The 12,707-nt window shown below is 40.4% G+C and overlaps 1 protein-coding gene across 6 annotated transcripts in view; it reads right to left on the bottom strand.

The window, feature by feature from the left end:
* LIMCH1 (LIM and calponin homology domains 1) overlaps nt 1-12,707 on the bottom strand; it is a 180,252-nt gene that overhangs the window by 91,088 nt on the left and 76,457 nt on the right. For all 6 annotated transcript variants that reach the window (XM_075420754.1, XM_075420752.1, XM_075420756.1 and 3 more), the window contains exon 3: nt 8,547-8,616. In XM_075420754.1, coding sequence (XP_075276869.1) covers nt 8,547-8,616 — 70 coding nt within the window. The remainder of the gene's footprint in view (nt 1-8,546; nt 8,617-12,707) is intronic.

Genomic DNA, 12,707 nt, shown 5'->3' with positions numbered 1-12,707 from the left:
CAGAGATGGTATTTATAGCCCAGACCTACAGACTCCAACCTGTGAGAGGCTTTCCAGAATTAGGAAGTGAGAGTAGTACTATGTATAGTTTTAAACACAGACAACCTTTAAAACAGGGATTTTTGGGGTGAGACTTTCCCAGGTCCATGTGTCCTTTGATTTTGGCTGTTAACTTAAGGCTTGCATCTAAGTTTAAATTCCCTAGCTGCAGCTCCATGACGACTTTAAACTGATCGAATGAAACCTCCTTCCTCAATATAGTGAGCCTCTTCCTTCCCTCCTGCCTGCACGCCTGCTCATTCAGTTACACGCTGTAAGATGAAGGAGAAGGGTATTTTTCAGCCAGATCAGTTGCCCACTCCAGCTGGTGGGCATGGTAGAATGTATAGGAAAGTCAAATTTAGAATAGCTGAAAGCAAGCACAGCCTCAGATCAAGCTTTTCTTGCTAAGGACAAAAGCAGAAAATATAGCTGATACTTCTTTCAGCCTCAAGCCATGGATCTTTGTAGCTGACCATGCCTGCTCACATGTAGCACACCAGCTCAGTGCTTCTTTTTAGCTCCTCCTTGGCAATCTAATCAATTCTGCAACACAAGTCACCCAAAAATTGCAAGTGTAGCTCCAACAGTGCCGCATTCATCACAGGGCATGGGTGACACATTCGCAGATGCAGGGCATCCAGCTCCTCCACTGAAAACTCCTGAAAGTGGTAAACACCTCCAGAGCACATGGCATTTGCCCAACTACTAACAGAAATCATAAGTTTCAACTGTGGGATTTGTCTTGAAGAGTTTAAGTCATTCTGCTCAGGAGGCCTTTCGTTTCTAAGACAACAGCTCGAGGAAGGCACTGGATTCTTCACTAAGTGCAGCCCTACACTACATAGTGAATGGCATTCTGTTTGTTAAACTATCATTTTTTCTGGTATTTACAGATACTTAGAGATTGTTCTTAAAAAGCTTGCCATTTCTTAAATACTCACTTGATCAGAGCCAGTAAACCAGCGTAATGCAAGTCACGCCTCAACTTGCAGAAGGACACTTTAGGATCGGAAAGCAAATCTAAACATTAATCCAGTGGGCAACCCGCATTTTTCACGGGTACAAAATGAGCTCCTCCTGGAAGCCAGCTGCCCTCCCCAGCCTGAGGACAGACTCTGTCATTTATAGTAAAGGTTAATGACATGATAAGGGCAAGTTCACATTTCAGCTGCCTAGTATTAAGGCCTCAGCAGCAGCAAGGTTTTTCTTTTTGCCATTTTCAAATGTTATCCCTGGAATCCTTCACTTTATTAAACCTCCTATGTCAAAAAAAAAAAGAGTAAACAATCATTACACTAAGCCTTTATTTATATAGTTTTATAAATCACATCTTTGTTAAGTCACTCGACAGCCCCCAAACAGGTAGACTCTGCTTTTAATCAAGTATTTTTTTCCTAAAGTGTGGTAGTTGGCTTTCCCTTCTCAAGGCTGGGCAATAAAACTGTCTCTGTGTAAAACAAAAAAAAATTCAAAAAGGAGATCCTCTGCAGTGACCATCCTCTCTTGGTTTTAACACAGAAAATGTTCTCCTTACCTCTGAATTTGCACGTTAACATTTTAAATTATTCCATGTGAATAAAGCTAATTATAAACCTATTGATTAAAGCCATGGTTGAAGACTCAGGTTGGGAGAGCAGTCTAAAAACAGACTGTGAATGACACAGGAATGCCTGTGATATTTTTGTAAGTGTTATTTATTATTTGTATTAACATACTGTCTAGGAGTCCTGGCCACAGAGCAGAACTCATGGGGTGAGGTGTTAGACAAAAACAGACTAGCAGATGATCCTTGCCACAAAGAGCTTACACACATTATTAGCATTTAGCCAAATCAAGACATGACATTCTCAGCAGCAGAGCTCAGCAGGCTCAGGGCACGGCTCAAACTGACTGTGAAACCGCTGCACCTTTGAATCCTAACCAGTCTAGTTTGGGAACAGGCCTCAACAACATGACAGCAGTTCAGAGCTATCCTTCACATGTGTCCTCCAAACCTTTACCCATCTTGGCTGGTGCCATCCTGACCCAACAAGGAAATTGTTCAGAGCACTCCGGCTGCTAAATGAGAGACTTCACCTTATAACAAGGGACAAATTCCTGGACACTGGCAGAAAGGGATGGTATCCTTAGCATGACAAGTAGTAGTCCCAGCCAACAAACAGCTTAGCTTCTTGAGTGCACTGGAAACGCTGCAGCCAAGGAAGCACCCAGAAGAAGAGACTTAAGGCCAGCAGTGAGGTTGCTCTGCAGAAGCCCTGGATGAGTGTTGGCTGGGGCCAGCGGTGCAGCAAGCACACAGAAACCTGGGAGGGATCAATAACGGCCAATTCAGAAGCAAAAAAGGTGTCAGTCACTTCAAGATTCCCCTCCAAGCCATCACGAACGCAACACTCCAGCTGCTAGCTGAGGACAGAAGGAACCGCTCACGGCTGCAAAGGACAGCTCACGAGCCAGAGTGGGATGACGAGCACGAAGGCTACTGGGAGCTGGCTGAACTCACTTCTCTGAGGGTGCACTTTATAGCTAAATAGCTCAGGCCATCAAAAACAAATAAACAATGTCATTCACCTCCCTTGGGGGGAGGGTTCTGATAGTTCAGATCTTTTATTAATTTCCTATTATTTCAGCCTCTCTTACATCCATACATCAGGTTAAAGTTCAAACTTGGAAGCCTGGGCAACACAGGCTGAACCCAAGTGCAGCAATGGAATATGTCTCCAGCACATATGCTACTGTCAGATCGATGATTAGTTTCCAGCATCAAAAGTATGAGAGTTTTGGAGCCAAACCCAACACCAGAGCAAGCACATCCATTTCAACCAATAAAATACTAAATGAGATGCCACCACCGTGTTTTGCATTTGACTCACTAGTTTTTCTCTGAATTGGAGGAGAACAATGCTTTCTGGATAGCATTTGCATGGTTAATTGGGAGCAACAAAAACCTTCCATCCAGTCTAAAAAAGCCAGCTGAGTTTCAGTGTAAAGTTTTAGTTTTTATCGCTTTGCATGTCATTTCTGCCCCCCATCAATGCTGCTTCCTCTATGCTTCCTGCCAAATTTGAACCGATGCTTGTTTTCCTCTTCTGCAATGAATTAACTACAGCATCACTGTAGATTGTTCCACACGGACTCTGTTTACAAACAGCTTGGTTAAGAAACACCTGTTAGTTTACTTTCGTATTCTTCATGAAACTTAGAAATGTTTGTGAGTACAGCATATGGCTAAATTTGTTAAACAGGAATTTTATAAGGTAGCTCTGTCCTGCTCAGATGACACCAAAACCAATAGGCAGGAAAGTCTAAATGAAAAATTAATTCGAAGGCAGAGTCTAGAAAGCTTCGGGTGTAAAAACCCCAAACACCATAAGCATACAAGGACACTATGATACAAACCATTTTTTTTTAAGGGTACTGTTGTTTCAGTGAAGGGATTCACTGTATATTACAGTATGTGATGAGCCAAAGCATCAAACTCCAAACCACTGGCCAGACCTTAAGTATTTTTTCAGTCAAACGTTCAGATATCAGAACTGAAGGCAGACACAGGAGGTGTAGAGAAGCCAATTACCATTTAGCAATGAAGATCCACAGAAACCATGGCAGAATGGTTTGCACAGCATTTTGCTATGATGTTGACAGCTTGCTTTCCATCAACATTCACAAAAAAGCTTTTGGGATGTGAGTGCCAAGAACTTACTGCTTTTAGACAGGAAATTTTGCTTCTGTTTACTTCACATGTACCACAAACTTACACAGCAAGATGTTTTTACGGATACAATTGTGTTGGCAAATGAATTTGTCCAGCAGCAAGAAGTACAAAATAAGGAAACAGAAATTACCATGTATTATGAATCTAGATATTATGATAGGAGCAGGCTCTTTCTAGAAAGTACTATGAAGAATTACAGGCAGAGTGAGAAATTAAGAGAAAGAATGAGAAGATACTTTTTTAAGGGAAAAAAATATAGTAGCACTGAAGTATGAGTAGAGTGATAAAAATTATGCGCATTAGTTTAAGTTCCATGCATTTCTCTATCTTCTCTAATTATTTTCAATTCTGTGAAACACACTACACTACGATTGGGTCTTGCAATTTTATTTTCAGGTTCATAACTGCATAAAAAAAAAAAGCTCTCATTTGCTGAACTTATTATTTTCAGGTTCATAACTGCATAAAAAAAAAAAAAGCTCTCATTTGCTGAACTTGATTAGAAGCACAAACTCCTGAAAGCTAATATAATGTTCAAAAACCTTTGGGATATCACACGACATCAAAAATATACTGGAACTTATGCAATGATACAGCATAAGAGTGAATGACCATCACCAGAAGACAGATAGCTATTCTTATAAGGTTCATAGCAAGTTCCCAGAGAACACTTTGCCAAGAGAAACTTCCTAGGAAAATAATCACAGAAAAAGACCTACCTTGTTTTCAAAGGAACATGCTTTGTTAAACAGCACCTTGCAGTTCTGTTCATCTTGGTGCAACAATCATGCAACCAGGTGATTTTCGCAGAGCTATTTTTTCCACTGCTAAATCACACAAATGTCACAAAGTGAAGGACCGTACACAAGATGAAAACTGGATGCCACAATAAACAGACTTTCATTCAGTAGTGCCGAAACATGAGCCAAGATCCAAGCTCAAGTTCAGCTCTCCAACTTTGTCTTGACTACTTCCTACTATTATATGTGAGACTCTTTCACACAGCTTCTGAAGTAAGTGTCTGAGCTCCTGTGGGGTTTGTTCAAGGAACTGAAGTAATGCTGTAAACTCTCCTAAACCCTGTCAAACAAAAGATAAGGCAGAAACCTTTCCTTTTCTCAGAGTGACATTATTCAGGGACAGGAAGCAAAAATTAGAATTTTTTTTTAGGGGAAAAGATAGTCAACATACAGTGGTTAGCATTATAGAGCAAAGCTTATCTATGATGATGATGCTCGAAATTCTCTTATTTCTATAGAATGAAATATATAATAAGGCATAGTTGTACAAAACTGAAATTAGTAGAAACCTTAAAAATTAGTTGTGCCCACTATGGATGTCATACAAAATGAAAGAAACCAACAGCAACTCATTGAAAAAAACTGCTGGTTTTGTAAAAATCACTTAATTTAATTACATTCGTTCTACTCTAATAATCCATCTTTGTAAGACTACTGCAGCTTCAGATGGTCTTTTAATTAATAACTCAGCCAAAATACTTTTCCAGCCTTGCACAATTAAATACATGAAATGATGCTTCTGGAAAGCTGACGGTCTTAAAACAAAGATGTTCAGTATCAGTTTCTCACATGAGAAAACATCTTCTGGCAACACGGCTCTTTCAGCAAAGCCTGTTATTCCTACATAGGTTTAATACCTTCTTTGGATGTTTTGTGAATTTGATTTTTGGTGGGAGCATTAGCTTTTTGGATTAATGAATACTGAAGAAGAACGAGCAAGCATTTCATCAAATTTAATGCTCACTGTAAGTCTGAATACCAAACCGTTGGTCCTACGTTTTATTTCATTAAAGCAATGTATCATTTCTGCTGTGATAACAGAAGCAGTCGGCACTTCTGGAGATCAAAGCAAATTACAAACAAGCCTGCCGAGCTGAACATATGTAATTCTATATGTAATGCTGCACACAGTCCACATCCTGACTTAGACTTGCAACTAGACAAAGATCATCTTTGTGTATTTATAAGGCCTGTGCTTAGTACGGTGGTGTGCAGATCCTTGAGTCCTTACTTTAACACTAAAACACTACAACCAATAAATTTTTCTTACACGATTGGTGTTCTGGTATACAAGAGGTCAAAATGGCAAATAAGCCATTCCCTCTTAAACCACATGAGGAGGTCAGCGGTAAGAATTTCAGAGTAACTGCAGATACATCCAGCTTTAAACACCGGGAAAAGTTTGAGGAATTCAATCTGTCAACACTAAACCAGTTATACATAATACTTGACAGCAGTGTTATGAGAAATCACTCAAACATGAAATATAGGCTAAATTTTTACACCTGATAATACTCCCAGGCGAACATCTCAGCATGTCTCCAATACAGGGCTCAAGTTTACTGTTACTTTCCTTCAACAAAGCATACTTCTTCATTTGTCCTTACAATAACAAAGGTGAAAAATAGAGTATCACGTGGAGAATCAGATTCAAGTAGGTATTTTGTAGAGCTACACAATATATGACTGTTTGTGTCTCTGTAGGTTAAAGATCAAACAAAAGGCACTTTGAGTACTTCACAATTATTCGTTAAGTTTTAGCTCCAACTCTGTAAAAAGAAAACCTACCTATTGTCCCTACTAGTGAACTAAATCAGCTATCAGGAAAAAATTAACTAATTAATTCTGTCAGAATGATCAAGTTACACTTTTTAGGCAGAAGCAATATCTAGGAGTTCAAAAGCATGAATCCCATGCAAGGCAGAAAAGGTACTGAAGCTCTCGCAGTATTTCTCACGCGTACTGGAGGAAATCACACTCACTGGGGTGAAATAAATGTAAAGAAGTCACTATATACTATGTCAAGCCAACCAAAGCTAAGATAATAAAGAAAAATTGGCAATAAATAAAGGAATGTCCCTCATATGTGTTCAACTAACTAGGAGGTATAACTGCTTCTGGACTATAGTATCAATATTTTTATTTTTTTTCAGACACACAGACAGGGTACAGGTAAGAGAAAAGAAAAAGATACACAAACACACTCCTGATGTCTGTACTTTAAAATAATACACCATAAATATGCGTAACAGACTAGAACACTTGATCATTTAAATTCACATGTAATCCTTAACACAGCCACTTACTCACCACTCAGTAAAAATGGCAACAAAAGTCAGCAGGTATGGAACTAGACACCTTCGAAAGCACGGGGACATTTGGATGGCTTGCTTTGTTTAGAGCAATTTATTCACAGAACAGTAGATAAAAACACCCATTGGTAATGCTGAAGAAGCCAGAAGCACCAGCGAATTTTTTTAATAGCCTAATTATTTATTAGGAAGAATATTTAGAAAAGTGATTACTAAAGGTAAGTAAAGGACACAAGTCCAGACACAAAAAAAGTCACTTTGCAACACAAAGAAGATCTGCTGTATCATTAATAGCCTGAAAACTGCTTTTTTGGTAATGCTTTGAAGATATACATCTTGCAAGAAAGACTTATCTCAAGGAATGAGAAAAATACACACACACATGATGACTTTTTCTATGTCACTCCTACTACAACCACCTTACCTTTAGGATTTTACATATGAATAAGAAAAAAACCCAATGTAATTCAATATCATCCTCTTAAAACAGTCATAACAAAAACTGAGTCTTTCCTGAAAGGGAGCCAAGGAAAAGAAAACTGTACTACTGGTATCTTTTGCAGCTGTTTATATAATATATTCCTTTCAAATAGTACTGCGTAGGAATAAAACTAGACAGGTTTCAGAGGCAAAAGAAAGGCACACTATAAAACTTTAGAGAAAGGGTGGTGGAGATCATAAATTAAATCCTAAAACTAGGCAGTATTCATGCAGAAATATGCCTGTCAATCTACAGGTTGAAGGACCCAGACTCAAAGGCTATGTAATTACATTATAGAACTAATTTTAAAATGAACGTAACATGGTTTCTCATACTCTGAAACTTTTTAATGTGGTTTATATAAAGGAATGTTAACCTCAGCTAGCAAAAGTAATACATTCTGAATCTTGCACAACTAAACTACGATGCCAGAAAGGAACCACACAGATACATATCTCATTAGTCTAAATCAAAGATGGCCACCTTACACATGCTATGGGGCCCTTTTATTCCCAGCCACATCTCAAGGTAAAATCAATACAGCCATATTTCTATGTGGCTGATCCTGTTGGACCCAACACCCGTTCATACCCCTATCTTCTTCCCCAACAGCAGGCCCAGGACCATGCCACCCCTGGAGGTGACCTCCTGAGCACCCAGCACTCCTCAGAGCCCATGGGCTGTCAGCACATCCTCTGTGGTCTTCCTTGCTTATAACAGATTATGGCCAACTTTTACTCTGCCTTTAAAGTCAACATGAAACAGTTCCCAAGGTAGTCCCACAATGAATGTTACCTGAAGACTGTGCTATTCTGGGGAAGAGAAAAATGAGACAAGACATACAAGTACATTCTTCTTTCTCTCTGAAGAGCTATCTTTTTGTGGTGACAGCTTCTAACACATACATTCCAGTCTTTCTGAAGCTAGCACCACAACTGGAAGATGATGTATAACCAAGAAGATATTCTTCCTCTAAAAATATACACTGCCTCTTGAATACGGCCCACTTCCAGAAAAAGGACTGGAAGGTCCTAAGGTGATGACTCCAAGAGTTGAGTTCAGATTTCAGAGGGACTAAGTTTAGTAGGCTAGGAGAGTTCAAATTACAAAAATAATTGCAATCTAAATCACACAGTCATAAAATCAAGATGCAAAAAGCAGCACCGAAAGATTTTTTTTTCTCCATTTGACATACTCACCAAACCTGCAATGGGGGTCGGTAGTCTATTGATCTTTTTTACCAGTCCCGGCTTTATTGCATTCAGCAACCTGTTACGAGAAAGGAGTGTTTATGAGCGGTAAATCACAAAATCACAACAATATTTTTTTTATACCATAAATGTATCTAGATCACATCAGTATTCACAGGCTGTGGGTGAATTTTGTCATATCAGTCTGCCTCCATGGGCTAGAGGCAGGTCATGCCTAGAAGGGCCTGAGAGCTGAAATCCAGAGGGCAGCTGGGTATCGCTGTAGCTTGGGAAGAACAGTCTGGCAGTTTCTGCACTGCAGGAAAGTAAGAAAGGACGTACACTTTACAGGTGGCATGTCTATTTTTCTGCATCTGTACTCAAAATTAAATGCCATCCTTGCATATGCTGTGGACAACAGAGGTCCCCATAAAAAGTGTGAGAAGACAAATAAAAAGGGAGTCCAAAAAACCCCACCTCATCTTGAAAACATCATTAGGCCAGTGATATCACAGTTGAACACTGTTCTGTGTCCAAAGTTTAGCAAACCCCCAAACAAAGTTCCCCACCACCCAAGAACACACTATAAGAAGAGCTGACATGGCTCATTGTTAGAATATTCCAAAAAACAATCAAGCCTCTAAGAGTGGGGAATTTTAATTATAAAATCCTGTTGCAAAAACTCTTATGCCTTTTATCCAAAGGAATAAAATTCAACCAGTCCCATCATTGGGAAGAAAATCATAAGGTCAAGACACTCCCTTCAAATTCAAGATCCCTGAAGAGAAACAAAGACATCTATGCTAATGTAAAACACTCTAAAAATTAGAATACCCACTATGGAAGAGAGGAATCTCACTTTGTCCTGACACTGTCTCCATTCAAGAACCAACTCTTCTGGTAGTCTACTGTGCTGGTAAAATTAGTCAGATATCTCAAATCTTAATTATTAATAAGATGTTTATCCTAACTAAAAGAAGATTCCTTTCAACTAAAAACTAACAGTCTGTGATTATTTCCAACTCCCCACTTCTGAGCTAAGATAACACAGGGTGTGCCTCTCCTACAGGCTCCACCAAGAGCCATCTCTTCATAGTGTCACGTTCTTTACTGTTCCATTCCTTCTTAGGACTGTGGCAGTCAGCAAGCTCATTAAGGAGCCTATCCCTCCCTGGGGTGGATACCTGGCTTTGTTAACATTGAAATGATTGTTTTTCCCCACCTCTTTCTTTTCCCCTGAAACAGTACAGAGGTTGGGTCTCTGCAATCACTTGGAGAGAACAGGGGAGCAGAGGAGGAGATGCTATTCTAAATGTTCTCTGTGATCATAGTTAATAAAGCTTCTGTCTGACCTGTCCTAAATTGTACTTTTGTTACTACACACTTGGAGGCCCCACATCTTCAACACCACCATAATCAGGAGTGGCAACAAACCCTATGTCAATGACATTTTTGGATCCCTGCTCACGGCAGGGGGGTTGGAACCAGATGATCTTTAAGGTCCCTTCCAACCCTTACCATTCCACGATTCTATGCATCTATGATCTTCTTGATCTTCTTGCAGTTAAAAATGCTGTAACCCAAGCTCATGCAAATTGCTGTGCTATTCCTGCCTTCTGTTGAAGGTAGAATCTAGCACTATTATGCTCTAAAAACATGACGAAAGATCTAAAATTATGAAAAAAGATCTAAAAATGACAAAAGAATATACTTCTCTATACAAACAATTCACTTTCCCCCCTCCAGATGCACAGAATGACAAGAAAAGAACCACACATCTCACTTCCTGTAATCATCATTTTATTTCACAGGTGACAAACAAGCATTACTTCTTTCTCCCCCAAAAGACACAAACCTTTCAGAGCTGCAACCCTATAAACTCTTATTTTCCATTTAGCTGCTGCAACCGACAGCTTAAGTTTTTGGTTTTTTTGGCGTTGTGTTTTTTTTTGTCAGAGCACTTCTTTCCAAACAGTCTACCTCTGTTGTGATTTCCATCTTCAATCTACCATTTTGTCTCAGGAAAAAAGGATATATTAGCTAAAGCATCCCATTTTCTTTGTTACTCGAACATGGATACATTAGGTATCACAACCAATACTGCAGGTGTAGATCAAAAGCCATAGACAGTAACAGAAAGTAAAACAAAGAGGTCTTAATGGAAACCTCAAATGCCAAAGCCCATTCTAAATAACTCTTCAAAATGGCTTGTACAGGCTTCCCTGTGAAATACAGGAGAAGGATAAAATGAGCAGAAGGAAAGGAGCAGGGAATAAACAACATTTTAGATCACTGTTTGGAGTCTGAAGAGAGAGGAAATGGGATGAGGCAAGGTGGAAAAGCCTGAGGAAGCAAGGTCTCTATTATTAAAATGTTTACCTCCTGTTGGAAACATCTCCAAACAGGCTCACTGCAGAACGTGCCAAAGGGAGATTTCTTCCAGAGCAGACTGGCTGCTTCTAAATTATTGCCTCATCTAGAGCAACAGTGCAGATGCCAAAATATCGAATGGCTTGGGCTTGCTCGGCCACCAACCTGACTGAAAAGCCGTGCTGTTCATGCACAGTGTCTCAATGGTCACCTTCACTCACACTGCTACTATCTGTTCCTGCTTCTTGAAAAAGCCACTCAATACACCTCTTCCTACATCAGTCAATACACACAAACTAAGTTTTCTGTGCCAATTTAGACTCCTATAGAGCACCTGCCCTGATATGTAAAGTTTTATCAGCTCTGGCAGGTTTCTGCTGAAATACAGGGCAAACAAAAACCCTCACCATTTTGTACCAGGGACCTGACGCAAGGCCCTTGGCCGTGGCCCAGGGGAAAGAGTCTGCAGCGGAGAAAAACACTTCTGAACTCATGTCTTCCCCTACAACTGCAGTCCCACGCTTCCTCACCCTGCTGACCACAACCAAAGGACTTGGCCTCTTGTCCTCAGCCATGTCTCAGGTTAAAGAGTTTGCAGGGAAGAAAACTAGGAGTGCACACCTTCCTCTGGCAGCCCCGCTACATCTGCAGCTCTAGCCTTTCTCCCTCCCACAATTCTAATCCTAACACCAACCCTAACCCTTGGCTCATTCTGAGGTGAAGACACTCAGACATGACCCCAGTGACCAAGTTCAGAGGAGAAAACATTTGCAGCCTAAACGTTCTCCCAGCCCCATGACACTGGCCCCATTTCCAGCCCCACTAAAGCTATAGATCTGGGCGTTGTCGCTCCCCTGACCATAATAGTGTGTGTTGACCTTTTAATAAACGTTTGCTGTGATTTTTCTGTACCACTCAAAAGAAAGAATTTGTAAAAAAACCCCACCAGTTACCATTCAGAAATCTTGGCAACTAGTACATGGCAGAGTACAGTCCTGCCTAACGCAGACAGCAGGAAAGTCAGACATCAGGCAGTCACCAACACGACCACAACCAGAAGAAGCTTTTTTCCCCACACGTAGCTGCACAGCAAGTCTAGGTACCTGCACTGCAGGAAGAACAATTCCAGCATCTGCTCTCCAACCTCACGGTTGTCTCTGGAAATTTTGTATGGCATCACATTACCACCCCCCCCCCCACCCCACCCCCCGCCCCCCGAAAAAAAAGACAAAACAACTTCACATTCTTCTGCAATCACAAATTTGATAACATAAAAAAAGAATCAAAACCCTTGCTGAATGGATTGTTCCAGGACATTAAATCTTTAAAAATATATTGTATTGCAGCAATCCCTGAGAAAGGTACGGAAAACACAGTGGCAGGACAAGTGTTACAGGAGCAACACAGAACCCATCAGCTTCTACCTCAGCTGAAACACACACACATACACACACATTGTTCGGTGCTTTATTATTTCCATTACAAAAGTTATCAGTACCACCTTCCTACCAAGCCACAGATGGCAGGCAACCAACACAAGCCTTGCTAAAACATACATTTAAGGCCCTATCCCCAGATCATGTTAGACAAGTTACTTCCATCACCTGTTCTTCAACACACTTGAAGGCACTTGCTCAAAAAATACACCTAGTTGATGGCACATTAAGATGCTCTGCCTCAGGCACCTGATCTGTCTGGCCAGTTTAGCCACTGCTCAGCCTAAGGAAGGCACCAACGTCCCTTACTGGCAGATTCAGACAAAAGGTTGAAGCCTAAAACGTCCTGAGACTTTGAATGATC

This window comes from Opisthocomus hoazin, chromosome 5 (assembly GCF_030867145.1).
Source record: "Opisthocomus hoazin isolate bOpiHoa1 chromosome 5, bOpiHoa1.hap1, whole genome shotgun sequence".
Taxonomy (NCBI): domain Eukaryota; kingdom Metazoa; phylum Chordata; class Aves; order Opisthocomiformes; family Opisthocomidae; genus Opisthocomus; species Opisthocomus hoazin.
Note: the sequence above shows the minus strand (reverse complement) of the source record. Positions and strands in the feature narration are given on the sequence as shown.